The 27,638-nt window shown below is 51.5% G+C and overlaps 1 protein-coding gene and 1 pseudogene across 2 annotated transcripts; one reads left to right on the plus strand and one right to left on the minus strand.

The window, feature by feature from the left end:
* Window positions 1-4,140: 4,140 nt before the first annotated feature.
* On the minus strand, window positions 4,141-6,466 carry LOC138444215 (ubiquinone biosynthesis monooxygenase COQ6, mitochondrial pseudogene; annotated as a pseudogene).
* A 1,830-nt stretch (window positions 6,467-8,296) lies between these two features.
* Window positions 8,297-27,109, plus strand: TYRO3 (TYRO3 protein tyrosine kinase). Of its 2 annotated transcripts, none has more exons than XM_069597862.1 (19): window positions 8,297-8,408; window positions 11,575-11,758; window positions 12,000-12,100; window positions 12,671-12,841; window positions 14,311-14,397; window positions 15,152-15,267; window positions 17,639-17,816; window positions 18,502-18,647; window positions 19,176-19,320; window positions 19,705-19,834; window positions 19,917-20,017; window positions 20,304-20,399; window positions 20,729-20,809; window positions 21,222-21,314; window positions 21,731-21,852; window positions 22,261-22,370; window positions 22,545-22,704; window positions 22,900-23,036; window positions 25,638-27,109. In XM_069597862.1, the coding sequence occupies exons 1-19, from the start codon at window positions 8,402-8,404 to the stop codon at window positions 26,026-26,028; spliced, it is 2,556 nt and encodes an 851-aa protein (XP_069453963.1). In that variant the 5' UTR covers window positions 8,297-8,401; the 3' UTR covers window positions 26,029-27,109. The 2 variants fall into 2 exon arrangements, with proteins under 2 accessions (XP_069453963.1, XP_069453962.1); XM_069597861.1 differs by lacking the exon at window positions 8,297-8,408 and adding an exon at window positions 9,427-9,829.
* The last annotated feature ends 529 nt before the right edge of the window (window positions 27,110-27,638 follow it).

A 27,638-nucleotide genomic window follows, 5' to 3' on the forward strand; every position in this document is an offset into this window, starting at 1 on the left:
CGCCCCGCATCCCGGCTCCGCCCACTCTTGGGAGGGAATTGCCGTTTTGGTCTTCAGGACGCTGGAACAGGAAAGTACTCCAGCAAGTAAGCTTTACGCAGGCTGGCTCTATACGAACAATACCAGTGACAGAGGCAGAGTTACTCAGACGCCCTCCCGCACTCACCAGCCGGGATAACTGTATGCTACCCTCTAGCACCCAAGCTCAGGAGCAGCGAATAGAAACCTGCATACTCAGGACGGTAGCCTCCCCAGTGTGATTATGGACTAGTAAGAAGATTACTGGGGCTTCCCAGGTGGCTCAGTGGTAAAGAATCTGCCTGCCAATCCAGGAGCCTCAGGAGACCCGGGTTCGATCCCTGGGTCTGGAAAATCCTCTGGAGGAGGAAATGGCAACCCACTCCAGTATTCTTGCCGGCATTATCCCATGGACAGAGGAGCTTGGTGGCCTACAGTTCATGGGGGTCGCAAAGACACGTTGGTGACCAAACAAGAAAATAACCAGGACAAAGGAAAGGTGAAATCCTTGGAATCTTCTATCTGCGCTACCTGTGTGCCATGTTGGCAGCATACTGCCCACTATCACCTATCACCAGTTCCCTTTTCACAGGCATGTCCCCTGTTCCCTTGTGTAAACTTTGGGTTCCTTGGGGGAAATCAGGCCTTCTTTTTTGCATCCATCATGCTCAGCACCCAGTATATTGCCATGCTCATATGACCTTAGTAAATCATTGCCTGATTGAGGGCCATCTTAGGGCGGCCAATGTTAGCAGCGTCAGAAACACCTGGAGGGCTTGTTAAGCCAGATTTCGGGCCACATCTGAGTTTCTGATTCACTCAGTCTCTAATAGGAACCAAGAATTTGCATTTCTAGCAATTTTCCAAGTATTCTATAAAATCCTTTTTTAACTCTCTTGGTTTCAACTGCAGCAGTAAATTTCAGCTGCTAGGATTTAGCCAACCTTGGAATCCAAATAGTACTGGCTGGTCAGAAGTTAATGGTGAGTGAGGGAGGGAAATTGAATCCAAAACTGCAGGAAGACTGGATATAGAAAACCATTGTGTGCAACCACTAATGACATAATTACTGCAGGCAATGATCGTCAATGATTGATAAAACTATTAGGTAAAAGGTTGATGAGAACTTTGGATAGATGGATCAGGGGGGCAACTTTTAAACCTACTGATGAATCTTAACAGCACTGAAAGTGGGGCCACTGGGCATAATGTGCCCTCTGATACGATGCCACTGAAAGTGCAAAACACATCCTGCTGCTGCTGCTAAGTCGCTTCAGTCGTGTCCAACTCTGTGCGACTCCATAGACGGTAGCCCACCAGGCTCCCCTGTCCCTGGGATTCTCCAGGCAAGAACACTGGAGTGGGTTGCCATTTCCTTTTCCAATGCATGAAAGTGAAAAGTGAAAGTGAAGTCGCTCAGTAAGTGTCCGACTCTTTGCGACCCCATGAATTGCAGCACGCCAGGCCTCCCTGTCCATCACCATCTCCCAGAGTTCACTCAGACTCACGTTCATCAAGTCCGTGATGCCATCCAGCCATCTCATCCTCTGCTGTCGCCTTCTCCTCCTGCCCCCAATCCTTCCCAGCATCAGAGTCTTTTCCAATGAGTCAACTCTTCGCATGAGGTGGCCAGAGTACTGGAGTTTCAGCTTTAGCATCATTCCTTCCAAAGAAATCTCAGGGCTGATAATTAAATATGTGGTCCTGATTTGTTTGTATCCTGATTCAAACAAACATACTATAAAATGATACTTTTTGAGACTGTTTGGAAAAACTAAATCTAAAACACACACTATTAAGTATTTTTAAAACATTTTTTTGGGTATGGGGAGTTCCCTGGTGGTCTGCTGCTGCTGCTGCTAAGTCCCTTCAGTCGTGTGACCCCATAGACAGCAGCCCACTAGGTTTCCTCGTCCCTGGGATTCTCCAGGCAAGAACACGAGTGGGTTGCCATTTCCTTCTCCAACGTGTGAAAGTGAAAGTGAAGTCGCTCAGTCGTGTCCAACTCTTAGCGACCCCATGGACTGCAGCCTACCAGGCTCCTCTGTCCGTGGGATTTTCCAGGCAAGAGTACTGGAGTGGGGTGCCACTGCCTTCTCCGCCCTGGTGGTCTAGTGGTTAGAATTCAGTGCTTTCACTGTCATGGCCCATGTTCAATCTCTGCTTGGGAACTGAGATCCTGCAAGCCAAGTGGTGCAGCTAAATAAACAAGTCAATAAATAAAATGTGTTTTTTTAATGTTTTGGGTATGGATGTGGTTTTTTTTGAAAAATAAACTTTATTTTAGAATAGCTTTAGCTTTACAGGATTATAAAGCAAGAAACATTCAATTTATCCTAAACATAGTAGCACCTATTATTAATATGGCAGGTTTGTTGGTATTAATAAACCAATATTTGACATAGTATTACTGAAGTCCGTACTTTATTCAGGTTTCCTCAACTTTTCCCTAATGTCCTTTTCCTGTTTCGTCCAGGATACCACGTTGCATTTCATTGTCATGACTTCTTAGGCTTCTCTTGGCTGTCACAGCTTCATAGAGGGTTTTTTTTGTGTTTTTTTTGATGACTTGGACATTTTAGAATAGTACTGGTAGGGTATTTTGTGCCATATCCCGCCGATGAGATTTGTCTGATGATTTTCTCATGATTAGACTGAGGTTATGAGTTTGAAGTCCTCTCCCTCCTTGAGGCTGGAGTACCTTTGTAATATTTAAAGTATAAATTTTTGTAATTCTGCATGGGAGATTTGTCTATGCTTTCCATGAATTAACTTATTAATTTATAATATACTTTTTAATTACTAACAAATTATAGTCATTCACATATACTCATTTTTTTGATATTTTATTTTATTTTTATTTATTATTTTTTTTAATTTTAAAATCTTTAATTCTTACATGTGTTCCCAAACATGAACCCCCCTCCCACCTCCCTCCCCATAACATCTCTGTGGGTCATCCCCATGCACCAGCCCCAAGCATGCTGTATCCTGCGTCAGACATAGACTGGCGATTCAATTCTTACATGATAGTATACATGTTAGAATGCCATTCTCCCAGGTCATCCCACCCTCTCCCTCTCCCTCTGAGTCCAAAAGTCTGTTATACACAGCTGTGTCTTTTTCCTGTCTTGCATACAGGGTCGTCATTGCCATCTTTCTAAATTCCATATATATGTGTTAGTATACTGTATTGGTGTTTTTCTTTCTGGCTTACTTCACTCTGTATAATTGGCTCCAGTTTCATCCATCTCATCAGAACTGATTCAAATGAATTCTTTTTAACGGCTGAGTAATACTCCATTGTGTATATGTACCACAGCTTCCTTATCCATTCATCTGCTGATGGACATCTAGGTTGCTTCCATGTCCTGGCTATTATAAACAGTGCTGCGACGAACATTGGGGTACATGTGTCTCTTTCCATTCTGGTTTCCTCGGTGTGTATGCCCAGCAGTGGGATTGCTGGGTCATAAGGTAGTTCTATTTGCAATTTTTTAAGGAATCTCCACACTGTTCTCCATAGTGGCTGTACTAGTTTGCATTCCCACCAACAGTGTAGGAGGGTTCCCTTTTCTCCACACCCTCTCCAGCATTTATTGCTTGCAGATTTTTGGATCGCAGCCATTCTGACTGGTGTGAAGTGGTACCTCATTGTGGTTTTGATTTGCATTTCTCTGATAATGAGTGATGTTGAGCATCTTTTCATGTGTTTGTTAGCCATCCGTATGTCTTCTTTGGAGAAATGTCTATTTAGTTCTTTGGCCCATTTTTTGATTGGGTCATTTATTTTTCTGGAATTGAGCTGCATAAGTTGCTTGTATATTTTTGAGATTAGTTGTTTGTCAGTTGCTTCATTTGCTATTATTTTCTCCCATTCAGAAGGCTGTCTTTTCACCTTGCTTATAGTTTCCTTTGTTGTGCAGAAGCTTTTAATTTTAATTAGATCCCATTTGTTTATTTTTGCTTTTATTTCCAGAATTCTGGGAGGTGGATCATAGAGGATCCTGCTGTGGTTTATGTCTGAGAGTGTATTGCCTATGTTCTCCTCTAGGAGTTTTATAGTTTCTGGTCTTACATTTAGATCTTTAATGTAAATTTATTCAATTTTGAAATGACGTTATGGTCTTGGAAAAAGATGTTCGGTATTCATTTTTCATCAACATAATCTCCAGAAGAAGAGTATTCATTTGCTTGCAAAGGCCATAATCTGTTCTTTGAGTGGAGACACTGCATTTGTAGCCTGCAAGCCCCAGGTCCTGAGCAGCACGAGAAGGGTAGCCTGGTGGAATAGAGCCTTTTCAGTAGGTCTGTGCAGCCAGAAGAGCAGTGCTGTGACGCTGTCTGTCTGTTCATAACTTGTGAGGTGGCTCACGGAGCCTAAGTCTTTGCCATTGAAGGCTGCAGTACGGAGGTGATGAAGCAAGCTGGAGATATCCCCAAAGCCCATGTTGACACCTTGCCCTGCAAGTGGATGGACCCTGTGGGCTGCATCTCCAATGAGGGCCAGCCGAGGCCGGACATACTCGGCAGCATGTCCCCACCCAAGAGGAAACAGGACTCGGCTTTTTGCGTCCACCCTGGCTACACTGCGGGGCAGCTGGCGAGCTGAGACTCTAGTGGGCTTCAGAAAGGCAACCGCGGACTGCAGCATGGAGCCAGCTGAGTCGATGAAGTCTGTGTGGTTCACATCACTCCAAAAGGCAGAGTTAATGGCATCCACAAACTCCTCCTCCTCCATGCTGACCAGCTCTGCTGCATGTTCATGGGACAGGTATAGCTGATTGCTTTGCTCTTGTACAGAACGGTCACTCAGTCTGACACAGCCTCCAGCTGCTTAGTGAGAGCATGCATGATGACATCGTTCTCCACTATATAGCCCATGTCATCTAAATTATCCTTATCGAACATTATCAGGGCCTCTGAGCAGGCATCCCACACCTGCATTCGCCGAAAGGCTCTGTATCTCATGTTGCAGATGTGGTCCCAGGCACCAAAACTACTGAGAAGGGTTGCAGAGCCAGGGGAGATGGAGCTGACCCTGTTGCTGTAAGTTTCTGGCAATTTCTCCAGCACTTTCTTTGGACCTGCTTCTAACAACAGGATTTTCTTGTCACAAAAGTGAATATCATGTCCTAAGGCACAAACCATAGAGGCGCCTACCAGGCCTCCCCCTGACACCACCACATCGTACACATTGTCCGCCGAGGCGCCAGCCCACCTCCTGCAGGAGACCCGCGGGCCCTTCTGGGCAGCGGCAAAGACATCGCCCCACCGGACCCTAGCCAGCTGGGCCCCATGGTGCTGACCTGCGCCTTATCCAAGTGACTCCACATATACTTATATTTGACCCTTTGATATATCCCATCATTGTGTGTGTGTGTGTGTGTGTGTGTGTGTTTTGGCCATAACGTGGCTTGTGGGATTTCGGTCCCATGACCAGGGATTGAACCAGGTCCCTCAGTAGTGAGAACTTGGAGTCCTAACCACTGGACAGAATTCCCTGAGTGTATATGCTTGATTTGTGTTTTGTGCTTTTGTTTTTGAACACTTCCTTACTTTCTGGTACTACAAAATGCTCCAAACTCATCTTGTATATTTCCTGCCCCAGTCCTAGAATCAGCCATTTCTCCAAGGACCTTTGGTTCTCTTATATTGGAAAATGGTATTAGAAACCAAGATTTGGGTGCTAGATATACTCATTGTTACTGGAGTGTCTTGCTTTTGGGCCCTTCTCAGCTGACAAAGGGAATATATGTGTATGTGTAACATATACACATATCTATAAATATTTCTATATGTAACTATCTGAATCTCTATATGGGTGAGTTTTTTAAAGCCTGTTACAGATACACAGTGTAATATTTACAGCTGAAATTAATTATATGGCTAAGATTTGGTTTTAGAACTCCAGCAAAAGACTAAAAATAAATTGGAATAATACAACACAATTGGCTAAGATAATCATCGAAGCAGAATGAAGGGTCCTTTGGGGATTCATTATACTGTTTTACTTGTGCGTATGTTTAACATATTTCATAATAAAATTTTTTTTAATAGCCTAAATTACCATGTAGTTATTAAAGCAGCTCAAAAAAAGAACTATAGACAGCCAGATACATGCCATTCACACACACACATACTTACTACACTCTTCTGAGGGCCATCCCTCAGTGAAATTTTGAAGAGTACAGTTGGTTTTTTTCCCCACATGTTTGGACTCACTTGCTATTTCAGAAACCCCAGACTTACTGCTCTCTTCCTATTTCCTACTTTTGGGGAAAAATCTGCTCATTTGAAAATCCCCCTTTCAGAGTGCGGTCTCTCCTAGAAACTTACTTTTTTGCTTTATCGTCAACTGAGCAAGGTGTGGCACTGTTTCTGATTTACAGATTTCAGGCAAGGGGCGTTTGGCAGGTACAGCAATAGTCCCCAGCACCCGTGACATCACACCTCCAAACCCCAAAGTCATAGATTTCCTGCTTCTCTAAGGTGATGAGGAACTGATTCCGTTGGCTGCCCCATTCCTTAAAGGAAACTTCCCAACTCTTAACCTCTTTAAGCAGTAGTTGGGAAAGAATATACCCTTGCTCACAGGGCCAGCAAGACTGCCATGACCCCGTGACTTCGTTCTCTCGTGGAGGAGGAGTCCTAACTCTGAGAAAGCTGAAGCAGCTACTTCCTGAGACTGCTAAAAATTATTATCAAGGTGTTCTGCTGCTGTGGGCAGGTGGCTTTTATTTCCAGTTTTGCCTTTGTCTTTTCTTGCTCCTTGACTTCCTTGGACAGTCATGGATTGTAAAAGGCAGAGAATGGGCAGATACTTATTTCACATGAGTAGGGTGATGCCAAGGACCAACCAGGCTCCACCCATAATAAGGGGCTGCTGCTGGCCTTTCCTCTCTGGTGGGATAGATCATAGCTGGCTCTGCTTCTGTTTTGAGAACAGGAACCACTTGGAGATCTGCTCCTATGTTAGGTCAAACACATTTCCTGTTGATTTGATTAGTTTCCTTCCAAGCAATGCATTTACAAAAGGAAGGGAGATTTTTGCAGGCATGTATTTGCACAGGCAGCCAACCTCCTCCAGTCACACACACACATCCTCTCCCCATCCACCCACAAAGCGTCAGTCACATTTAGGGTTTGCACAAATGCACACCCTCCCTCGTACATCATAATGCACACCCTCTCACCCACCTACACACCTCTTCCACAAAATCACACCTGCTCACATATCCTTAAAGTATGTTTCTTTGCTGTGTCCAGAGAGACAGAAAGATGGAGGAGATGGGTAAGAGTGGGTTGTGAGGGCTCAGGAAGGCAAGCACTCTATGCAGGAGCACAAAGTCTGAAGGCCAGGACTCCACAGTTCTCCCTACCCTGCAAGCAGAAATACTAAGACTTGAGAGGGGTTCAGAAGCAGGGGTAGAGGAGGCAGGCATTCCAGTTGCCAGGCCCCACAGGGACAGTATGCTGCCCCTCAGGCTGCTACCTGAGGTAGGAAGTTTGTCAAGGCTGTGAGAGAAGAGGGACTTCCCTGGGAGTCCAGTGGTTAAGACTCCATGCTTCCAATGCAGGTGGCATGGGTTCAATCCCTGGTAAGGGGAACTAAGATCCCATGTGCTGCCTGGAGCGGCCAAACAAAGAAAAAGAAAGAAAGAAAATAAAGACTGTGAGTGGAGAATGCAGAGGCATGTGCTCCAGAAATCCATTTTGCCTGGGGGCCAAGGATGGTCCTTGGACTGGGATTCTCATCAGAGTTCAGGAATTAATAGGGGGCAGGGTTGGGATAGGGGAGAAGAGGAAGTTAAAAGGCCAGTTTGGGCTCCAAGTTCAACATCCTCTAGGAGCGGTCTTTCCAGTGTCAGCCAGAGTCAACAATTTCCTTTCATTGGAAACTTGAAGTCGCCTCCAGAGAGGAGAGTTGGGGGAGAGGACCTTGAGAAATGACAAGTGCTCAAGGGCAGGGCCGCAGCAGCCACTCTTGCCGCAGTAGCCGCGGCCCGGGTGAATCTGGCTTCAGCCCTAGACTATTGTCTGCCCTGATCCGACTCAGCGCGAGCTCCGAAACTGTGGATTCTGGAAAGGATCTAGATTTTTCCTTTAGGAAAAAGTCCCAAAGCCGACCCACAGCGCCTCAGAAGACTGCCTGAGCTCTCAGTTAAAGGGACACTCAGGCCCCCGCCCTCCAACTCTGACAGCACTTTCCCTGTGCTGCCGCCTGGGGGCGCCCCCAGCTGGCTCTGAGGCTGCCGCCAGAACTGCTGTTGTTATCAGTATAATAAATAAACAAGCATTGATGGGGCCAAGAGAAGGAAGAGGCAGGCCTCTGCTGCTCAGAAGGAGAATCCCTTGAAAGATCCAGTGAGGCTTCAGGGAAATGGAAGGTGAGGAAGAGGGGAAAACGAGTGGCTTGTCCCTCCTCCCTACCCAGTACTTCTGGGACTTGCCCTCTGGAGTTCTGGTCCTGGGGACCCCTAAAGGCAAGGGCAAAAGGAAGGGGACATTTGGTAAAATGGATTTGGAACCAGCTCTTTATCAGCCAGACAGGATGTCTGTAGCCACAGCTACCCCTTAGATTACTGGTGGTGGGGCAGGCCAAGCTCTGAGGCAATTATTCATTTAACAAACATCTGTCTATTTATGGAGTGCCTACTATGTGCAAGGTAATCTACTAATAATAGCTAATGTTTTATTGGATATTGTGAGAACACAGCCAACTTTCACATCACATCCTGAGAGATGGGGGCTAGAGGCATAGGGAGCAACTAGGAAGAATGACAGTCCCTCAGAGATGTGGGCCATTGGGCTTTAACCTATGTAGTGGAACAGTGGCAACAGCAGATAAAACCAGAGGATTACCAAGATCTCAGAACTCAAGACCCAAGGCCCAAGGTCTTGGAGATACGAATACAGGGAATTTGGGTGAAAAACTCATGAATGAGGCACGAAGGTGTGCTAGTAGGTCCTGTGGGGGGAGCACTGAGTCACCACAATTTCAGGGCCTGATGGTTGGAAGTATCCAGGGGAAATTTTCTGTGCTGAAAGGAGGGTGCTAGGTTCTGTGATCAGAGTCTGGACAAAAGTTGGGGTATGGTAGAGGTTTCTAGGAAGGTTTTGAGGGAAGGATCTAGAGTACTGGGTTGGAAAAGATGCTGGGGTGTATTTAAGGAAAGGAGGGGCGTGGCTAGGGTGTCCATCTAGGGGACCCAGCCAGGTCCTTGGGTTCTGCACTGGGGTATTCTCTGGGACCGCGGGAGCCGGCCGAGGCTGCGGAGGTCTGTGGGTGGAGGTCTGCCGGAGGCCCGGCTGGCTGGCAGCTACTAGGCTGGTGCTCGGAGCGAGCCGCCCGGGGTTCCGCGGGGGGGCGGTACGAGCTCGGGCTGCGGGCGGGCGGGCGACCGGGGAGGAGGCGGCGGCTCCAAGAAGAACATGAATCAGCGGCGGCGGCGACGGCGGCGACGGCTGTGGAAGGAGCGCGGTGGCCCAGGAGCGGCCCCGGGGACCCCGCGTGGCTGACAGCCGCCGCGGCGACTCACAGCGGGCGCGGGTCTCGGAGCCCCAGCCCCAGCGCCGCCCCCCGGGCCGGCCCCCGTCCCTCCCTCGGCCCTCCTCCTCCTCCTCCCTCTCCTCCCTCCTCCCTGGTCGCTCGCGGGCCGGGCCCGGCATGGTGCGGCGTCGCCGCCGATGGCGCTGAGGCGGAGCATGGGGCGGTCGGGGCTCCCGCCGCTGCCGCGGCCGCCGCCGCCGCCGCTGCTGCTGCTGGCGGGTCTGGCGGTTCTGCTGCTCCCCGAGCCCGTGGCCGCAGGTAGGGGCTGCCCGGGGGGCGGCGGAGAGCGGGGGGCTGCGGAGGGGCGCGGCGGGGATCGGAGCCCGGGGACTGCGGCCGGGCAAGCCCAGGGCCTGGGCGGGCCGGAGATTCGAGCGGGGGGCTCCAAGCTGGAAGGCCGAGGCTCGGGGGCTGGGGAAGGGGGCTCAGCGGTGGGTTCGCTCCGGGATCTCGGGTCGGGGCCCCCACCCCCCAACTTTCTCATGCCCGGGCTCTTCTGGCGGGGTTGTAAGGAAAGGAGTGGGGCTGCGAGCTGAGCGGTCAGCGGGGGATGTTAGGGACTGGCTTTTCCCGCCTCGATGTTCCGAGTTGTTTGTTCACCCCTCCCAGTCCTGGAGACCCCTGTCTGCTCGCCCCACATGCGAAGGTCCACTCTGAAGCCACTGGGGCTGGGACTCAGCACCCACAGGACCCCTACATCATGTAGGTACAGGGGCTCTCACAGTGCCCAGTCACAGAAAACACCCGGGCATACTCGAGTCCCTGTGCCTGCTCTGAGCTTCCTAAAACCCAGGCATGTTGGAGATGATGGACTGGGGCAGAGTTGCTGGTGTTTGCTCAGCCTTGTGTTCCCACACAGCCACTGAAGCATTTGCCAGTGGCTAGAGTGCTTCTTGCAGCACCCGGGATCCCTAAGTTCACACTACACACCCCTGGGACTGCCTGTCCTGTATGGGGTGTAAAGCTACCCCTCTTTGCCCTGTGACTGGTCCTGAGAAGGTGAAGAGTAAGAAGTGACACCTGGCAAAGCAGCAGGTATCTTCTTTTCAGACAGCTGCCCCTGCCATATCAGCATCTCAAAGGAGGCAAAGGAAGGGAAATAGTGACAAGTATTTACGAGCGGAACAGTGTGTGTATCTAGGATCAGAGAGCTCAGAAATTTGCCTGGCATCACACAGCAAAGGGCAGGAAGAAGCTGGACTGGGTTTCAGTTCTATGGATAGTTCACCTGCCCCTCTCTGCCTCACTGCTTAAAAACACACAGGAGGAGTGTGTGTGTGTGTTTTCAGAGGTAGTGTTCTAGAGGGTAGCCCCCTGTTGGTGTGACAGTAGCTCAGGGGTCTTGGGCTCAGGGCCCCTCCCTTCCCTTCTTACCTCCTATCTTCCTAGCACCCGCCCCTGCACACGTTCAGGTATTAATAGAGCGGCCGGCTGCCAGGAAGGCTGCCATGTGTTTGATCTGACGTGGTTTTGCAGCCATATGTTCTCCACTTCGGGGGAGCACCCCCTCCTTCCCTTCCTCCTTACATTTGCCAGAGGCGGGGGTGCAGGAGGATGCCAACAGCAGTGCAGGGTCTGGGCTGTCACCTTGGGTGGAGAGCTGACTGCCTGTTGCACTGACTGGGTACACCAGTGATTCCGAGGGCAGTACCTGCCCCAGGTTATGAGGGTGCCCCACTGTTGCAGCCTGGCTTGCTTTCCTTTTGGTGGTTGGGCCCGACTTAACACTGCCCAGCAGGGAGGTATGGGGAACAGGTCACTTCCTTACAGCTGGGAGGAACTTGGCAGTGGTAGAAATGGTGCCTGGAGAGCTTGTCATGTTCCTTCCCGCAGCCCTGGTTAGGCCACCTTCCTTCCCACACCGTCCTGCCTGTGCTTCCTTGGCCACTGGCTAGGAATGAGCCTTCTGACACAGAAACTAGGTGCTAGGAGAGGATGGGGGATATTTCCAGACTCAGGGTGCCTGTCAAACAGAATGACACATTCTCTTTCCCACCTCTCAGGCCTGAAGCTCATGGGGGCCCCAGTGAAGCTGACGGTGTCTCAGGGACAGCCGGTGAAGCTCAACTGCAGTGTGGAGGGGATGGAAGAGCCTGAGATACAGTGGGTGAAGGATGGGGCTGTGGTCCACAGCATGGATCAGGTGTACATCCCCGTCAGTGAGCAGCACTGGATTGGCTTCCTCAGGTGCAGGACTGGGGGAGGGTGTGGGATGCCAGTCTGGGGGCATGTTGTGTTCTTGCCATGGGATTTGGGAGCTGGGGGCAATGCTGATGTCCATAGGTCTGTGTTTTTTTGTTGTTGTTGTTTTTTTTAAATTCGGCCACCTGTGGATACTTCCAGAAGTGGGGGTAGGCTGAACCCATTGAGTCTGCCCAGCAGAGCTGCCCCCCTTGACTCTGGGAGGCCCTGTGTCCTGTTTCCACAGCCTGAAGTCAGTGGACCGCTCTGATGCAGGGAGGTACTGGTGCCAGGTGGAGGATGGCGATGAAACTGAGACCTCCCAGCCAGTGTGGCTCACGGTAGAAGGTGAGGAGGCAGAGCCACAGAGGCGTGTTGACCTGAGCAGGCGCTGTCTGCTAGGGACCACACCTATGCCCAAGGAAGCTCAGTGGAATCTGGGCGGCCCCACTGCCTTCTGGGACCTGGTTGCACCAGACTCCAGGCCCAGACCCTACATGCAAGGCCTGGGGATTTGAGAGCCAAGGGGACGGCTAGCACCCAGAATCTATGGGGTGCAGTTGAGTTCCAGTTGTCTGACAAACAAGCCTTGAACACCCATCTGGGGCTAGACCTTTTTCTGCCAAGTGGCCAGGCCAGGAGGGGGAGGACTGGGGGAGGGGAGGAAGACTCCACAGCTGCAGGAGCTCAGAGCTGTTGAGCCCAGGAAAACAAAGTGACTAAGAAAGTAACAAAGGCCCCTGAGTGGGATCTAGGGCTTGCCAGCAGAACTCTGCTAAAGCTCCTGCCCACTCCTCCTCCTTGTTGCCCCTCCCTCAGCTCCCCATCGTCTGCCTCTTCCCTGGCTTTGAGAAGGGCTGTTAGAGAAGGGAGAATCCCTCTCTCAAGGCTCACTCCCCACCTGCCTTTTACCCCTAGGTGTGCCATTTTTCACTGTGGAGCCAAAAGACCTGGCAGTGCCGCCCAATGCCCCTTTCCAACTGTTTTGCGAGGCTGTGGGGCCCCCAGAACCTGTCACCATCATCTGGTGGAGAGGAGGCACGCAGGTTGGGGAACCTGCTCCCTCTCCTTCCGTTTTAAATGTCACAGGTGAGCAGCCTCCCAAGGGGCTCTGAGCAGGGGTGGTGAGGCTGGCAGAGTTCTAACCTGCTTCAGTCACTAAGCTTGCTGTTGTGAGTGTCCAGAGTGCCTGAGAACATGACCTGTACCATTACTAAGCTCATTAGTCAGGTGTGCTAGACTGGCCTGGTGGGCTGATTTGTGGTGAGCCTGCTGTGTGTGCTTAAGGAGATGCTGGAGCCTCTTCCCTTCGTTCACAGTAGGCTAGTTCACAGCAGACTAGGCCGTGCACAGCTGGCCCTGGGAGGTGAATGTGTAGGACCAAGGGCACCCATCCCCCCACCCCTCCCAAGGGAAGGAGCCAGGAGCCAGCCCACGCAGAACTAGGAGGAGTGTCTGGCAGACTTGTCTAGAAGACAAGAATCTCAGGCTGCTGTGTTGGGGATAGTGGGGAGGGGTGGGGTGGGCAGGGAGGAAAAGGGGGAAGGGGGAGCCAGCACACAGATACATGAGCCTACTCTTCTAATGGCCCTTTCCAGAAAATCTCCAGACCTTTCCCAAACAACTGTATCTGGCCATGCCTCTACACAGTTAAACCAAAGCTGCCATGCCTGCACACCCACATGGACCCCAAGATCCCCAGGCACACACCTCACGAAGGGCTCGCTTATGTGTGAAACAAAGTTATTGTTTCTTGTGGAGGCTTGAACTGGCCGAAAAAGATGGGCATCTGAGCTTGGTCTCCTGTACTGCAAGTTGGGAGGGATGGACACTGATCTGCCAAGTCCCTTAGGAATTTGAAAAAAGATGAACTGCAGGATCGGTTGGAAGTGGGGCAGGTCCCGTTCGGGAGGCACTGTGTTGGAGCAGATGAGAAGGGAGGTCGGGTTCAGTTCTCTCTAGCAGTGCGTGGTGGGGACCCTCAGGCAGCCAGCTAGATAATAAGCACTCACTGAACTCCTACTCCACACACCACACTGCGCCAGGCACCACAGGGGATCTAGGACAAAAGAAAGAGAAGCCATTGGTCCAGCCCCCTGGGAATTAGTATAACTGGGGAGATAAGACTTGTGCCTTCAGGAGCAGAGAACTACTGAAAAGGCAGAGAATTTGCAAATAGAACAATGTTTTGGAACAGAGCAAATACAGAAGGGCTCTCTGGAATGTGCAAAGGAATGACCAGAAAAGGGAGGCAACATTGTGCTGTCTGCCAGAGATGGGACTGAGGTGGGGGGGTGTCACATGTCACATTTCTCAAATGTTTTACTGTGCACTTTACATATGTTACATCAATTGGTTCTCACAACTCTGCCATTCAGAAGATGAGAAAACAGAGCCCCAGCCTTGAGATTTATATCGGTCCCTATGGTCTAACCCTTTCTTTTGGCTGGAGGGTATTAAGCTAATCAGACCCAGAGCCTGGCTATCCCCCTTCCCTAATCCCAGACTGAGTGGGAGTTGATGCTCAGGGTATGCTAATTAAGGTTTTCTGGCCCCAGGGGTGACCCAGAGCACTGTGTTCTCCTGTGAAGCTCACAACCCAAAAGGCCTGGCCTCTTCTCGCACTGCCACTGTTCATCTTCAAGGTAGGAGGACCCCAGGAAGTGAGGGGCGGTGAGGCAGAGGCCCTCTCTGCCGGCTGTGGGTGAAGTTGGAATTGTTTGGTGTTCCAACTCACCTCAGTCCTGCTGGGATCTGGTGGATGAGGAGTTAACTGGCATAGCTCCATTCCTAGTGGGAGCACCTGAGACCCTGCCACGGCTGCGATGAGAATAGAAACCTGACGTCACAGCAGATTTCCCATCTCAGAGCAGAGTCCTTGGGAGGGAAGAAGGGAGGGAGCTGGCAGGAGACGGTCAAGGCTCATGCCCAGTCTTGCTTCTCCAGCCCCTGTAGAGGGAATGGGGGTGGGGGAAACAGCCTAGCAGGATGGTAGAGACCCAGAGGGCTGCTGTGCACAGTGGGAGGGGTACAGAGGGAGAGAGAGCTGATGTATGCTCAGGAGTGGGCTGTGGCTGCAGGGCCAGTTGCCTCTCACTGGTATCTCCCAAGGCCAAGATACTGTGTTCCCCACCCATCCACTGTCTTATCCTATTCCTTGATTAGACAGGGCTCTTGATTCAGGGAGAGGCGACCTATCTCCACAGCCTAGGCCCCCTCCCAGGTATGAGCAGCTGTCTGCTGCTGGTTGCTTGGCTTCTGTATTACTGTGGTCCTGGGAGTGCTTCATGGCCATCATTTTGGTGGGGAGAACCCTAGGGAGGGCCTCATGGCTCGACTCCCATACTCTCTCCCTTTCCCTGTCCTTCCTGGGCACTGACTCTAAGTCCCCATCTGCAGCACTCCCCGCAGCCCCCTTCAACATCACAGTGACGAAGCTCTCCAGCAGCAACGTTAGCGTGGCCTGGATGCCAGGGGCCGACGGCCGAGCCCTGATCCAATCCTGTACAGTCCAGGTAGGCTGCGAGGGTGGGACAGGCTCTCCTGGCCATCCTCCTCCTGGCTGTCTTGGTGGCATTTTGTTGACAGTGGTATCACATTTACCTAGTCTTGCCCTCAGGGCTTGGACTCCACTATTCAGGTGTTATTCCCTTACCAGGAACAGCCCTGGCCGTTGCCCCTTATCATAGGGTGCTCTGGCAAACAAGTGATGGCAGATCAGTTCAACCTGTGCATTCTTCAGGCTAGAAAACGGATCGGTAGATCAGACTGGGGATACCCTGGAAGAGTTTTACTTATGTGGGCAAAACCCCAGAGCTTTGATTTATTTGATGCCTGTACTCTCGAGCTCCACACCCTGACTCAGGCCTCAGACACAGGGGCCCAGAAGGGGTCCTGGACATTAGAGAGCGGGAGGGCCAAGTAAGGTGATCAAAAAATGAGGCAATGCCAGCTCATTTGTTTTTGTCTGTTCACTCCAAAGCTATTTAAGGGGAACCTTTGAAACAGTTCTAGGCAGTTCTCCTGGGCAGCAAAGGGCCCTGCTCTGGGTGCCCACCTTTAGAGGACCCCACTCTGGCCCTCCTTTGGTTGCACCTCTTGCCGCTGGGCAGGGAATACATAGGGCGAAGGGAATATACCCGTCCAGCTCACCAGGACACCCCCTCCTCTTAAATCTGTCTATTTCTGGGGCTGATATGGGCCTCTTCCCTGCTCCATCCTCCCAAGGATGGATCACACCGAGGTACATGCACCACTAAGCCCCAAGGACAGCCATCTGAGGGGGATTGGGTATGGAGTCCACTGTCCACACCCATGCACATGGTGTCCCTCATGGTGCAGACCCTTGCCTGGAGGCTGGCTCTTCTTGTGCTGTCTCATTCAGGCTTGGAACTCCAAGGATTCAGAGAATTGTAGAAAACTGCAAACCTGATCTTCCAGGTTGTTTTGTAGCTTTGTTTGTCAGTATATTAAGATAGAAACTATTTTACTTAATAGCCTGTTAGCTGATTTTTAACATTTAAAATCATATAAAATCATAATGTTTAGTCATGTAGTACACCGGATCTCCCCATCTGTACTCTTGCCCTGGGTCCCCAAAGTATAAGGTGCAGGCCAGGTTCATGGTGCCCCTAAGATCCTAGGCACTTTGCCCTTGAGAAGCTCTAAGACTCTGGGCTGGCATTTATTTTTATTTATTTATTTTTTGTAAGTCTTTATTGAATTTGTTACAGTATTGCTTCTGCTTTATGTTTTGTTTTTTGGCTGCAAGGCATGTGGGATCTTGGCTCCCTGACCAGGGATTGAACCTGCACCCCCTGCACTGGAAGGCAAAGTCTTAACCACTGACTGCCAGGGAAGTCCCTGGGCTGGCATTTAAACAGTTACTGGGTTGGCCAAAAAGTTTGGGTTCTTCTGTAACAACTTATGGAAATGTAAACGAACTTTTTTGCCAAATGAATACAAAGAGTGGTATCTACTCTAACATAATTATGCGTCAAGCACAAAGGGGCATCAGTTTTACTGAGTATTTGAGAAAGTGTTTCACAGAGAAAGTGATATTTGCACTGACTCTTGAAGGATGAGTTGGACTTCATTAGGAAGAGCAGGTCATTTCCAGCAAAGGGAACAGAATTTGCAAAGACGCAGAGGTGTGGAATGTGCAGTGGGGGAGGGTGGGAAAGGATGGGTTGCAAATGTCTGCTGATAGTTTTTTTTTTTAATTGACGTATAGTTGATTTTCAGTGTGGTGTTAATTTCTGCAGTACAGCAAAGTGATTCAGTTATAGATAGATATGTTCTTTTTTTTCCGTTACGATTTATCACAGGACATTGAATATAGTTCCTTGTGCTATACAGTAGGCCCTTGTTGTTTACCCATCCTATGTATACTAATTTGCATCTGCTAATCCCCAACTCCCAATCCTTCCCTCTCCCCTACTCCCCGCCTTGGCAACCACAAGTCGGTTCTTTATGTCTGTGAGTCTGCTTTTGCTTCATATATATATTCATTTTTGTTGTATTTTAGATTCCACGTGTAAGTGATATCATATGGTGCTTGTCTTTCTCTTTCTGACTTGTTTTGCTTAGCGTGATAAACTCTAGGTCCATCCATGTTGCTGCAGATGGCATTATTTCATTTTTATGGCTAATATTCCATTGGGTATATATGTATGTATGTATACATACACATACCACATCTTCTTTATCCATCCATCTGTTGCTGGACATTAGGTTGTTTCCATGTCTCGGTTACTCCACTGATAGACTTGAAGAGGCATAGATGAAAGCCCCCGATCATATCCATACCCATCCTACCTTCCATCTCATCTCACATGCCTAAGAAACCTCCCTCCCTTACATCACTGATTTTCTGCTATTCTGTAGGTGATTCAGGCCCCAGGAGACTGGGAGGTTCTGGCTGTCATGGTCCCCGTGCCACCTTTTACCTGCCTGCTTCGGGACCTGACACCCGCCACCAACTACAGCCTCAGGGTTCGCTGTGCCAATGCCTTGGGGCCCTCTCCATATGCTGACTGGGTGCCCTTTCGGACGAAGGGTCTAGGTAAAGGACTTACAGAGCAGAGTACCTGGGCAGGGATGAGGAGGGGCGGGGCCGTGTCAGCTCCAGTTCTGATGGAGTTGATTGAAAGAGGGTTACCTAAGAGGGGGGATCATACATCAGTCAGCCAGCACTTCACTGAGTGCCTGCTGCTTACTTGTGAACTGGATAAATCCAGCCCCCATCCAGCAGCTCTAGTTCTAGCGGGTGGAGCAGACAAGCAGAAAAGATTGGATAGTACGGTGCTAAAGAGTACCGTAGGGGGCTCCAGGAATACCTGGATAGAGATCTGAGGTCTGAATGATAAGGAAGGACCCATATTTGGGGGGAAATCCATGTAGAAAGAGGGCGCAGTGACCCTATAGCACAGACATGCATGGAGTTGCTAGCAATTGCAAGGAGGCTGCAGGGCTATGAGGAGAGGGGAGTGAAGGATGCCACTGAGGAGCCACCAAGGTGATGAAGAGCAATACCCTGCCTCGCTGGGATGGTCCAGGCCTTGCCATTGCTCACCCTTACTCCCCAGGACAGCAGGTGATAGCAGTGAGCAATGGCAGACACACTGTTCCCCGACCTGTTGCTCTCGGAGCAGTTTAGTTCTATGGAGCCGGTTCCAAAGGCCCACGTGGGCTAGTGACGGTGCGCAGGCAGGGCAGGGCTCTTAGCAAGCTTTTCTCTTTGGGAACAGCCCCAGCCAGCGCTCCCCAGAACCTCCATGCCATATACACAGACTCTGGCCTCATCCTGGAGTGGGAAGAAGTGATCCCCGAGGGCCCTTCAGAAGGCCCCCTGGGACCCTATAAAATGTCCTGGGCTCAAGACAACGGTACCCAGGTAAGGGAAACTTCCAAGTGCACTACAGTCAGCCATCAGGGCTCTGAGGCCCTTCAAGATTCAGGTTAGCGGTCCTTGGTGAGCGCGGGGGGCCGTGGTGGGCCTTCTACCACCCCTGGGAGTCTACGCTGTCCTGCCCTCCTCTGCAGGCTGCATTGTTCATTGGAGTCCATCTCCTGTGAAGACTGCTTCCAGTGTCCACTTTGAAAGTCAAGCAGGAAGTACATTCCTGCACAAACCAGGGGAGGACACAGATAAGGCCTTCTTATCCTCTTCCACCCCTCAGTTCCCTCCCATCCTCCACCCCTGCTTTCTCAGACTGAGCCTTGTTTGTGTTCAGGAGAGGCCTCTGCAGCCTGCAGCAGGAATGTGATGACTCCCAGCAGGTTGTGTCCCTGCATCCCCTGAACCCACAGTGTTCCTAGCCGCCCATGTTCCTAGTGAGATCTTTTTCTGCCTTCAGGCCCCACCCAGCTGGAGCCTTTTTCCTCAGGCTCAGTGTGGGATGGGGACTTTTCCTGGCTGCAGGGTGAGCTGACAGTGGAGGGGACCAGGGCCAACCTGACGGGCTGGGATCCCCAGAAGGACCTGACTGTGCGTGTGTGTGTTACCAACGCAGTTGGCTGTGGGCCCTGGAGTCAGCCACTGGTGGTCTCTTCTCATGATCACGCAGGTAAGGCCTATAAGGGGAAGGGGCCATGGGATTGAGGCTTTCCAGGGCAACCTGGACTGATGGGAGGAGATTGGCAGCACCTCCCCTCCTAAGAGGCCCGAAGACTCAGAGTCATGCACTTGAGGCCAGGGTTGTATCTCATCCTCCACCCCCATGCCATGCAAACTAGCATAGAAATCCCTGGTCACACTGTAGGTCCCAACAGCCAGGGCCTGTGGCTGACAGAGTAGGAACTCTTGGGTCTTCCTTTGGAGCCTCTTTCCACTCTGCTCCCTTACTGACTGAGAGGAGCCATTGGCTCAGGCTCATTGACCCTCATTTACAAATTCTAAAGGGTCTCTGTGGTGTCAGCCCAGCTCGTGCTACTGCCCCTGTCTCCCACAGGCCAGCAGGGTGCTCCCCACAGCCGCACATCCTGGGTGCCTGTGGTCCTGGGCGTGCTGACAGCCCTGGTGACGGCTGCTGCCCTGGCCCTCATCCTGCTTCGAAAGAGGAGGAAGGAGACACGGTTTGGGTAAGGGCTGAGGACATGGAGAGAGAGGCCGGCACTGACTGAAGACCTTGGAGCTGACTCCAAGTCCTGGGTCTCCTTTTAGGCAAGCCTTTGACAGCGTCATGGCCCGGGGGGAGCCAGCTGTTCACTTCCGGGCAGCACGGTCCTTCAATCGGGAAAGGCCTGAGCGCATCGAGGCCACATGTAAGTGAGTGGGGGGGAGTCCTACGAGGAAGGAATGGGCTGCCTTGAACCTGCACCTGCCTTTCTCTTACTGATTTGACCAATAGGTCTGAACCTTGCTGAGTCCTAGGCACACCATGGAAAAGACACGTAGACCTATCCTCGCAGAGGTCACCGGCCCAGCTGTGGGGGAGCTAAATAAAGCTTACCTCTGCTTTGAGGGTGGCGTCTGGGGTGGAGGAGGCAGGCTGAGTTTTGGATCAGGACCAGAGAGGTCGCTCCCTTTCTTATGACCGCCTCCCCGCAGTGGACAGCTTGGGGATCAGCGACGAGCTGAAGGACAAGCTGGAAGACGTGCTGATCCCGGAGCAGCAGTTCACCCTGGGCCGGATGTTGGGCAAAGGTATGTGGGGCTGAGCAGGGACTGGCCTGAGCTGCCAGGGCTGGGTGTGTCTGCTTGCTTCCATGTCACTCTGGGCTGTGGATATAGGTCAGCTCCTATAAACAGGATGTGCTCATAAACTCCTGGCTGCTGGACGTTTAGGGGAATGGAGGCTGGGGCGAGAAAGGCTGAGGTGTCATCACTCCTAGCTTACTTTGTTTTGCTATGAATGAGGGAGCCTCCTTCAGTGGCCCCAGAAAGTGATACTGTGTCCCTATGAAGGGTCACTGGGGAGGTGGGTGGGGGGCAGGAGGCCAAGGGGACTCACCATTGTTTGGATCGGTTCCTAGGAGAGTTTGGTTCAGTGCGGGAGGCCCAACTGAAGCAGGAGGATGGCTCCTTTGTGAAAGTGGCTGTAAAGATGCTGAAAGGTGAGTGGAGAATTATTACTATAGTGGAACTGAGGGTTTCACTTGGGAAGGTGAAAGGGGGCTGATTCTGAAGCAGGCTCTGCTGGGCCCCTTAGACTTTCCAAGATGTGTTAGTCAGTGCTAACTGGGATGCTTTCTCTGCCACGTGAATAATTCACAGGCATAAACCCACTTTCCTTGGTGCCCCAGCCTCTGTCCTCTGCCTTAGCAGTGACTATCCTCTGGTTTCACTTGGGGTGACTAAAGCTGTGGTTGGTTGAGTGGTTTGGCTGTCCAAACCAAAGAGAAGGCATGAGCGAGTGGAGATGCTGGACAGACCAGCCTGTGGGGTTTCCTCCTGCTCATGACCAGACTGTTTCCCCACGCCCACGGTGGTCACGGCTCCCTCCTTCCCTCCCTCCTTTTCTCCCAGCTGACATCATTGCCTCAAGTGACATTGAAGAGTTCCTCAGGGAAGCGGCTTGCATGAAGGAGTTTGACCACCCACACGTGGCCAAGCTTGTTGGTGAGTCCCTTCTTGGGGGAAGTAAATGTAAAATGAGGCTAAAACTGTGCTCCTCCAAGGTGCTAGGGCAGCCTGTGGAGAGAAGCTCAGACTTGCCTGGTGAGTAAGCAGACACCAAAATAGCAAGGAGGGGCGTGGCTGAAATCTGATCAGGCTCCAGGTAAGGAGCTCAGTTTGTAGACCCTGTACATGAAGACTGCTTGTGTAAACAGAGGAGGAGGAGACAGAGAAGATGCTCCAGAGATTCTGGGGCAGCCAGAATGACTCCTGGGGAGTCACTGGGCCCAGTGTGGAACTTATGGGGAAAGAGGTAGCAGAGCCAGGGCTAGAGGTAGGACTGGCAGGCGGGGACCCAGGCTGATGCTTGGACTGTCCCTTGACCTTTATGTGCCCCGCTGACTCTCCCTTGTCCCCAGGGGTAAGCCTCCGGAGCAGGGCCAAAGGCCGTCTCCCCATCCCCATGGTCATCCTGCCTTTCATGAAGCATGGGGACCTGCACGCCTTCCTGCTCACCTCCCGGATTGGCGAGAACCCCTTTGTGAGTGCCTGGGGTGGGAGTGGCCAGGGGTTGGAAAAGCACAGAAACCCTGGGAGAGAGGTTGGCTTGGTGGGCAGGGCCGTTTGAGTAGGTTGGGAGAAGGCAGGCTCTAAGTCTGACCTTTATTGCTAACAGGCTTTCTTCTCCCTCACAAATCCCCATTGGGAATTGACGCTTACCCAGGCCCCTTCCTGGGAGAGGAGCCCCGTGGGGGGCCCAGATTGGGACAGTCTTGACTTTTGGGTGCCCTCCCTCAAGTTTGCCAAAGCTTCCTTGCACTGGGAAGCCCCTCCACCCTCTTCCTTTCAGCAATTCTGAGGACAGTTGTTAGGTTTCCTGGTCAGGGAATCCCTTTCCTCCTGCCCTGGCTAGGTCTGTCCTGAGTTTGCTGTCCTGTCTGCCCACCAGAACCTGCCGCTGCAGACCCTGGTCCGGTTCATGGTGGACATTGCCTGTGGCATGGAGTATCTGAGCTCCCGGAACTTTATCCACCGAGACCTGGCTGCTCGGAACTGCATGTATGTGAATTCTGGAGGGTTCAGGTGGGAGGCAGGAAGCAGTACCAGGAAGAACTAGGCCCCGCCTGGAACAGTATCTGCTCTGTGAGGAGATGGCTTGGGGACAAAGACACCGTGGATTTAGTAAGGCTGCGGCCTGGTGGAAGGCTGACCCCACCCTCCAACCCCTCCCAGGCTGGCAGAAGACATGACGGTGTGCGTGGCTGACTTCGGACTCTCCCGGAAGATCTACAGTGGGGATTACTATCGTCAGGGCTGTGCCTCCAAACTGCCCGTCAAGTGGCTGGCCCTGGAGAGCCTGGCTGACAACCTGTACACTGTGCACAGCGACGTGGTGAGCAGGTGGCGGGGCAGTACTGTGGTTAGTGTGTGGGTGGACCTGGAGCCTCTCCCAGGCCTGGCCCACTCAGCCCTCTGCACTCTGGCTGTCCCAGCCTGAGGCCCCTGAGCCCCAAGATGTGCTTGCTTCGAGACTGCCTGGCCTAGGAGGCCTAGTGACACCTTCCCCCCAACCTCGATTCTGTCCCAGTGGGCCTTCGGGGTGACCATGTGGGAGATCATGACGCGTGGGCAGACACCATACGCTGGCATCGAGAACGCTGAGATTTACAACTACCTCATCGGCGGGAACCGCCTGAAACAGCCTCCGGAGTGTATGGAGGACGTGTGAGTGCCCCAGGGAGGGGATCCTGGGAGGGAACAGGGGTTTGGGGTTTCAGCGGATGGCTACCACCACACCTGCTGTCCTGGCGGGGGCTGCGACCCTCAGCTGAACTTTTGTGGAAATACCCTTGTCATTAGAGGCGAGTCTGACTTCTACCCCAAACTTTCTTTTTCATCTACGACTGCTGTTTTCTTTCTTTCCTCCTTTATCATCCTATAGTTCTTCCTCCAGTCTTTACCGATTGCTCATTTTCTCCAGATTCTGGGGAGAACCAGGTATCCACCCCCCAGAGGCAGAAGGTCCAGGGTTGGTTGAGCAACAGTGGGCTGCAGGTTCCCATTAGCATTCTCCACCCAGACTCCTTCTCCAAAGCTGAGCTCCCTCCCCCTCCGGGAGTGCTCCCTGGGGGCTGGGAAAAACTGCTGCTCCATCGCATTCCTTGCTTGACAGGGAGGGGGCGCTGGGGGCAGGAGGTTGGGTTCCTTTCTTATCTGGGCCTCTGCTCTGGGGGAGTGGAGAGACCTAAGATAACAGACTGCAATCCTGGGGAGAAGGGCACTGTCTTCCCTGCTTTCTGGAAGCCTGGAGCCCTTGGGAGTGGGGCGGGATGGTGATACACTTGCTACTCGGGGGAGAGTCATGAACCCTGTGTGACTAGAACACAGTATCACTAACATCAACTGGCTACTTCACAGGCATTCTTTCAGGTAATCCTCCTCTAACCCTATGAGGAAAAGACTATTATTATCCCCATTTTGTAGATGAGGAATTAGGATTAAAGAGGTTAGATAACACAACCCATGTCACACAGCTATTAAGTGAATAAGTTCAGACTTGAACCTAGATCTATGTGATTTTCGAAGGTACCTATTAAACATGACCCCCACTATGACTTGTCTATTCTAGTATTATTCTCTCATGCCATGCAAGCCAGAGATTCCCTGGGCCCCCAGAGGACCTTTGCACTAGTACTAGGGAATGGGAGGCTACAAATCTATTTCCTGCTCTGGGGTTGGACCTTCAGAGGTCCAAGAATGGAGACAGGCAGAGGAAGACTCAGCCTGAGTGGTGGGGTCCTCTTTCCTCTAGGGTAGGAGCTTTGAAGGACCCTGAGGCTGGACTGTGGGAGAGAGGGAAATCTGAGTGCACAAACCAGGGCTTCCCCTCAACAGAGCTCAGGGGAGTCAGAAAACGCTGGTCTCCCAGTGGCTGCAGCCTGCCTGGGCCTCTGAAGCCACAGAGGCTATACTGGGCAGTGGGGACCAGGCTCTGGCTTAGTGTCATTCAGGACTGAAGTTAGTGTTCTTAGTAGGGGGTGGGCAGGCGCTGGCCTCCCACCAGGCAGCCCGTGGACAGGTGCCAGTTGGCTCCTGGCACGGCCTTGACAGTATATCCCAGCCCAGCCACATAGCCGTGGCCTGGACCATTCCCATGACCTATTCAGCGTCTGGCATGGCTTTGCCCCATCATTGGAGGCCCCTGTCAGGAGGCCTGGTATGTGGGAGTGTTTGGGTCTTTTATTGTGGGCACAGGCAAGAAAGTCAGGCATTTGTTCTGACTAGATCTGGTCTCAGCCCCTTCCTGTTAGATTTTTTTTTTTTCCTTCAGCATGAGGCATTCCCTGGGAATAGGAATAAGACCTCAGGGAATCTATAAAGCTCCTAAAGTTGTACATAAAAAATGTTGCTGCCAGGGAATGGGCCGGAAGCTTTTCTGATTCTCAAGGTGTCCATGAATAATGAGGATTTAGGACCCCCTGAATGGATGAGGATTTAGGACAAAGGGTGAATGCTCAAATCTCACTCCCCCCCAGATAACCCTGACTCCTGGCTGTGTCTCACAGGACAAAAACACTCCTACTACCCACTCCCAAAACAGCAGAAGAGGGTCTCTAGACCCTACCCACCTGGTTTCATCACTTTCTACCTGTGTGACCTTAGTCAACGTTCTTAACCTCTCTGTGCCTTTTTTTGAACACTGGTAGAGTAGGAATCACTTAGTTCATAATATTGTGAGAATTAGTAATAAATATAAAATACTTAGAATAATGCCAGATACACAGTAAACCCATAGTGCCAGTAAATAGTGTCAGATACACGGTGTTCGATTTATATATATTTGACCTTGCCATGTGGCTTGCAGGATCTCAGTTCCTTGATCAGGGATTGAATCTGGGCCGCAGCAGCGAAAGCCAGAATCCTAACCACTAGGCCACCAGGGAACTTCCATAATCACATCTTTTTTTTTTTTTTTAATATTTATTTATTTATTTGGCTCCACTGGGTCTTAGTTGAGGCACTCAGGATCTTAGATCTATGTTGCAGCATGCAGGATCCTTAGGTGTGACATGCAGTATCTTTTAATTACAGCACGCAAACTCTTAGTTGCGGCATGTGGGATCTAGTTCCCTGACCAGGGATCGAACCCAGGCCCCTGGCATTGGGAATGCTGAGTCTTAACCACTGGACCACCAGGGAAGTCCCATCACATCTTTTTAAATTGTGGTTTCATATAATAAAGGGGCCTCTGCTTTTGAAAGGAGGACCCTTCTTCCCCTTTCTCTGGCTCCTTACTCCCTCCCCTCACCCTTCTCTTTGTCCCAGGTATGAGCTCATGTACCAATGCTGGAGCGCCGACCCCAAGCAGCGCCCAAGCTTCACGTGTCTGCGAATGGAGTTGGAGACGGTCCTGGGCCGCCTGTCTGTACTGTCCGCCAGCCAGGACCCCTTGTACATCAACCTTGAGGGGGCCCAGGAGCCTACTGAGGGAGGTGACCTGGAGCTGCTTGGCGGGGACCAGGCCAGCAGCGGGGCGGGGGATGACAGTGGCCTGGGGGCCGTGGGGGGCACCCCCAGTGACTATCGGTACATCCTCAGCCCCGGGGAGCTGGCTGAGCGGCCTGGGCAGGGGCAGCAGCAGCCAGAGAGCCCCGTCAGTGAGTCTCAGAGGCTGCTGCTACTGCAGCAAGGGCTACTGCCCCACAGTAGCTGTTAGCCCACAGGCCGAGGGCATCCGGGGCCACGTGGCTGGCTCTGCCGGCCGCTGTGCTGGCTGACTAAGCCCCGTCTGACCCCAGCCCAGGCGGCAAGGCATGGAGGCTCCTGTGGTAGCCCTCCTGAGCTGTGCTGGAAGCCTGGACTGACCACATCACCCAATCCCAGTTCTTCCTGCAAAACTCTGTGGCCGGCCTGGCATCAGTTCAGGCCTCTGCTGGGTGGAGGTGGGCCAGGCCTGGTTGTCTAAACGCAGGCAGCTGGCAGAGGGGGTGGTTATGTTTCCATGGTTACCATGGGTGTGGAGAGAAGCTGGGGCCCCTACTCTCCCAGCTGAGCGGCCCTGTGGCTTCAGTGCATGCATTGAGGCATCTCTGGCCTGGGGGCCCATCTGTGTCTGTGCTTGTGGTTTAAATGCCCAGGTTTGCCCCTCCTCACAAAGAGATGCCCTTGTATTATTCCCCTTTAGGTGAGAATTGGTAAGGGATTGGTACAGTCGGGTCCCAAGCCCTGTAGCGTGAGGTAGTGGGACACTCAGGTCTGAATTGTTATCACCTTCCCAGTTACCCATCCTGTCTAGGTCAGGAGTAAAGAGCAGCTGAGCAGATCATGGTCAGGAATGCTGAATGACACGGGCCATCCTTTGCCCAGCTTTTAAAGGGAGTGCACTGAGGAGCTGGGCAAGAGGAAGGGGTGCTGTGCGGCTTGCCCAGGAATGAATGAGGCCAGAGAGGAGTTCAGGAGCCCCTCTTCATGCCCTCCTGTCTGAGCATGCTACCATATCCCAAAATATCCCAAGACTAACAAAGGCAGCTGTGTTTCAGCCCAGTCCTTCCATGTAGCATCCCTTAGTTCCAACTTTGCCTCTAACTGGAGATCCTCTTCTGTTCCATGTCTCCAGAGATGGAGAGAAAATAGGCCTGGTGACTGGTGTGGCTGAAGGGGAGTAACTGGAGCCTGGACCCCAGCCCTGACTAGGGGAGCCTCTGGGAGTGCATGGGGCAGGCCCTTGCTGTTAGGGACTTTTCCAAGCCGTTAGATGCTGTTTAAAAACAGAAATAAATTGAAGACTAAAGACTCAAGGCTTTGTCTCTTAAATGTTTACATTTCTTTCCAGATCACAAAAATGAAGCATCTCTGCAGAGAGAAAAGTCTGAAAGACATATGCCAAAATGTTAACAGCTGTTTTCTTTGCATGATGTCATTAAGGGGACTTTTCTTTTCCCTTTATATTTCCCAAGTTTTCTGCATTGAGCACAAAATGCTTTTGTAATTACAGACGGTCCCAAAGAATCTTATAGTAAAGATAATACATAGTCAGAGATAATTAGGAAAATGCAGAAAGTAATTTTAAAAATGCCTAATACCTATAATCGTACCACCACTGACCTTTTGAAAATGCAAATGTTTTGAGAAAGTGCTTTATCTTGGAAGAGAGACAAAGAGACTACTTTGGCTGCCTCCTAACCCTCTATCAGACTCTGTTGGGTGTGGAGACAGCGCTTACCTTCACAATGTTGCCTGGACCCAGGAAGCGTGAAAAGTGGGCAAAGAGAATGGTGAGCCTCTTGGGGATTAGAAATAAGAGCATGAAGTTTGCTTTCAAGTATT

The sequence above is a fragment of the Ovis canadensis genome, chromosome 7, assembly GCF_042477335.2.
Source record: "Ovis canadensis isolate MfBH-ARS-UI-01 breed Bighorn chromosome 7, ARS-UI_OviCan_v2, whole genome shotgun sequence".
Lineage (NCBI taxonomy): Eukaryota > Metazoa > Chordata > Mammalia > Artiodactyla > Bovidae > Ovis > Ovis canadensis.

Excerpts from the sequence above, each read along its gene's own strand:
- TYRO3 (XM_069597861.1), top strand. The coding sequence starts at position 9,709 with ATGGCGCTGAGGCGGAGCATGGGGCGGTCGGGGCTCCCGCCGCTGCCG. Across the intron at positions 12,842-14,310 it reads TTCCGTTTTAAATGTCACAG|GGGTGACCCAGAGCACTGTG; the intron begins GTGAGCAGCCTC and ends TTCTGGCCCCAG. Across the intron at positions 23,037-25,637 it reads CCGGAGTGTATGGAGGACGT|GTATGAGCTCATGTACCAAT; the intron begins GTGAGTGCCCCA and ends TCTTTGTCCCAG.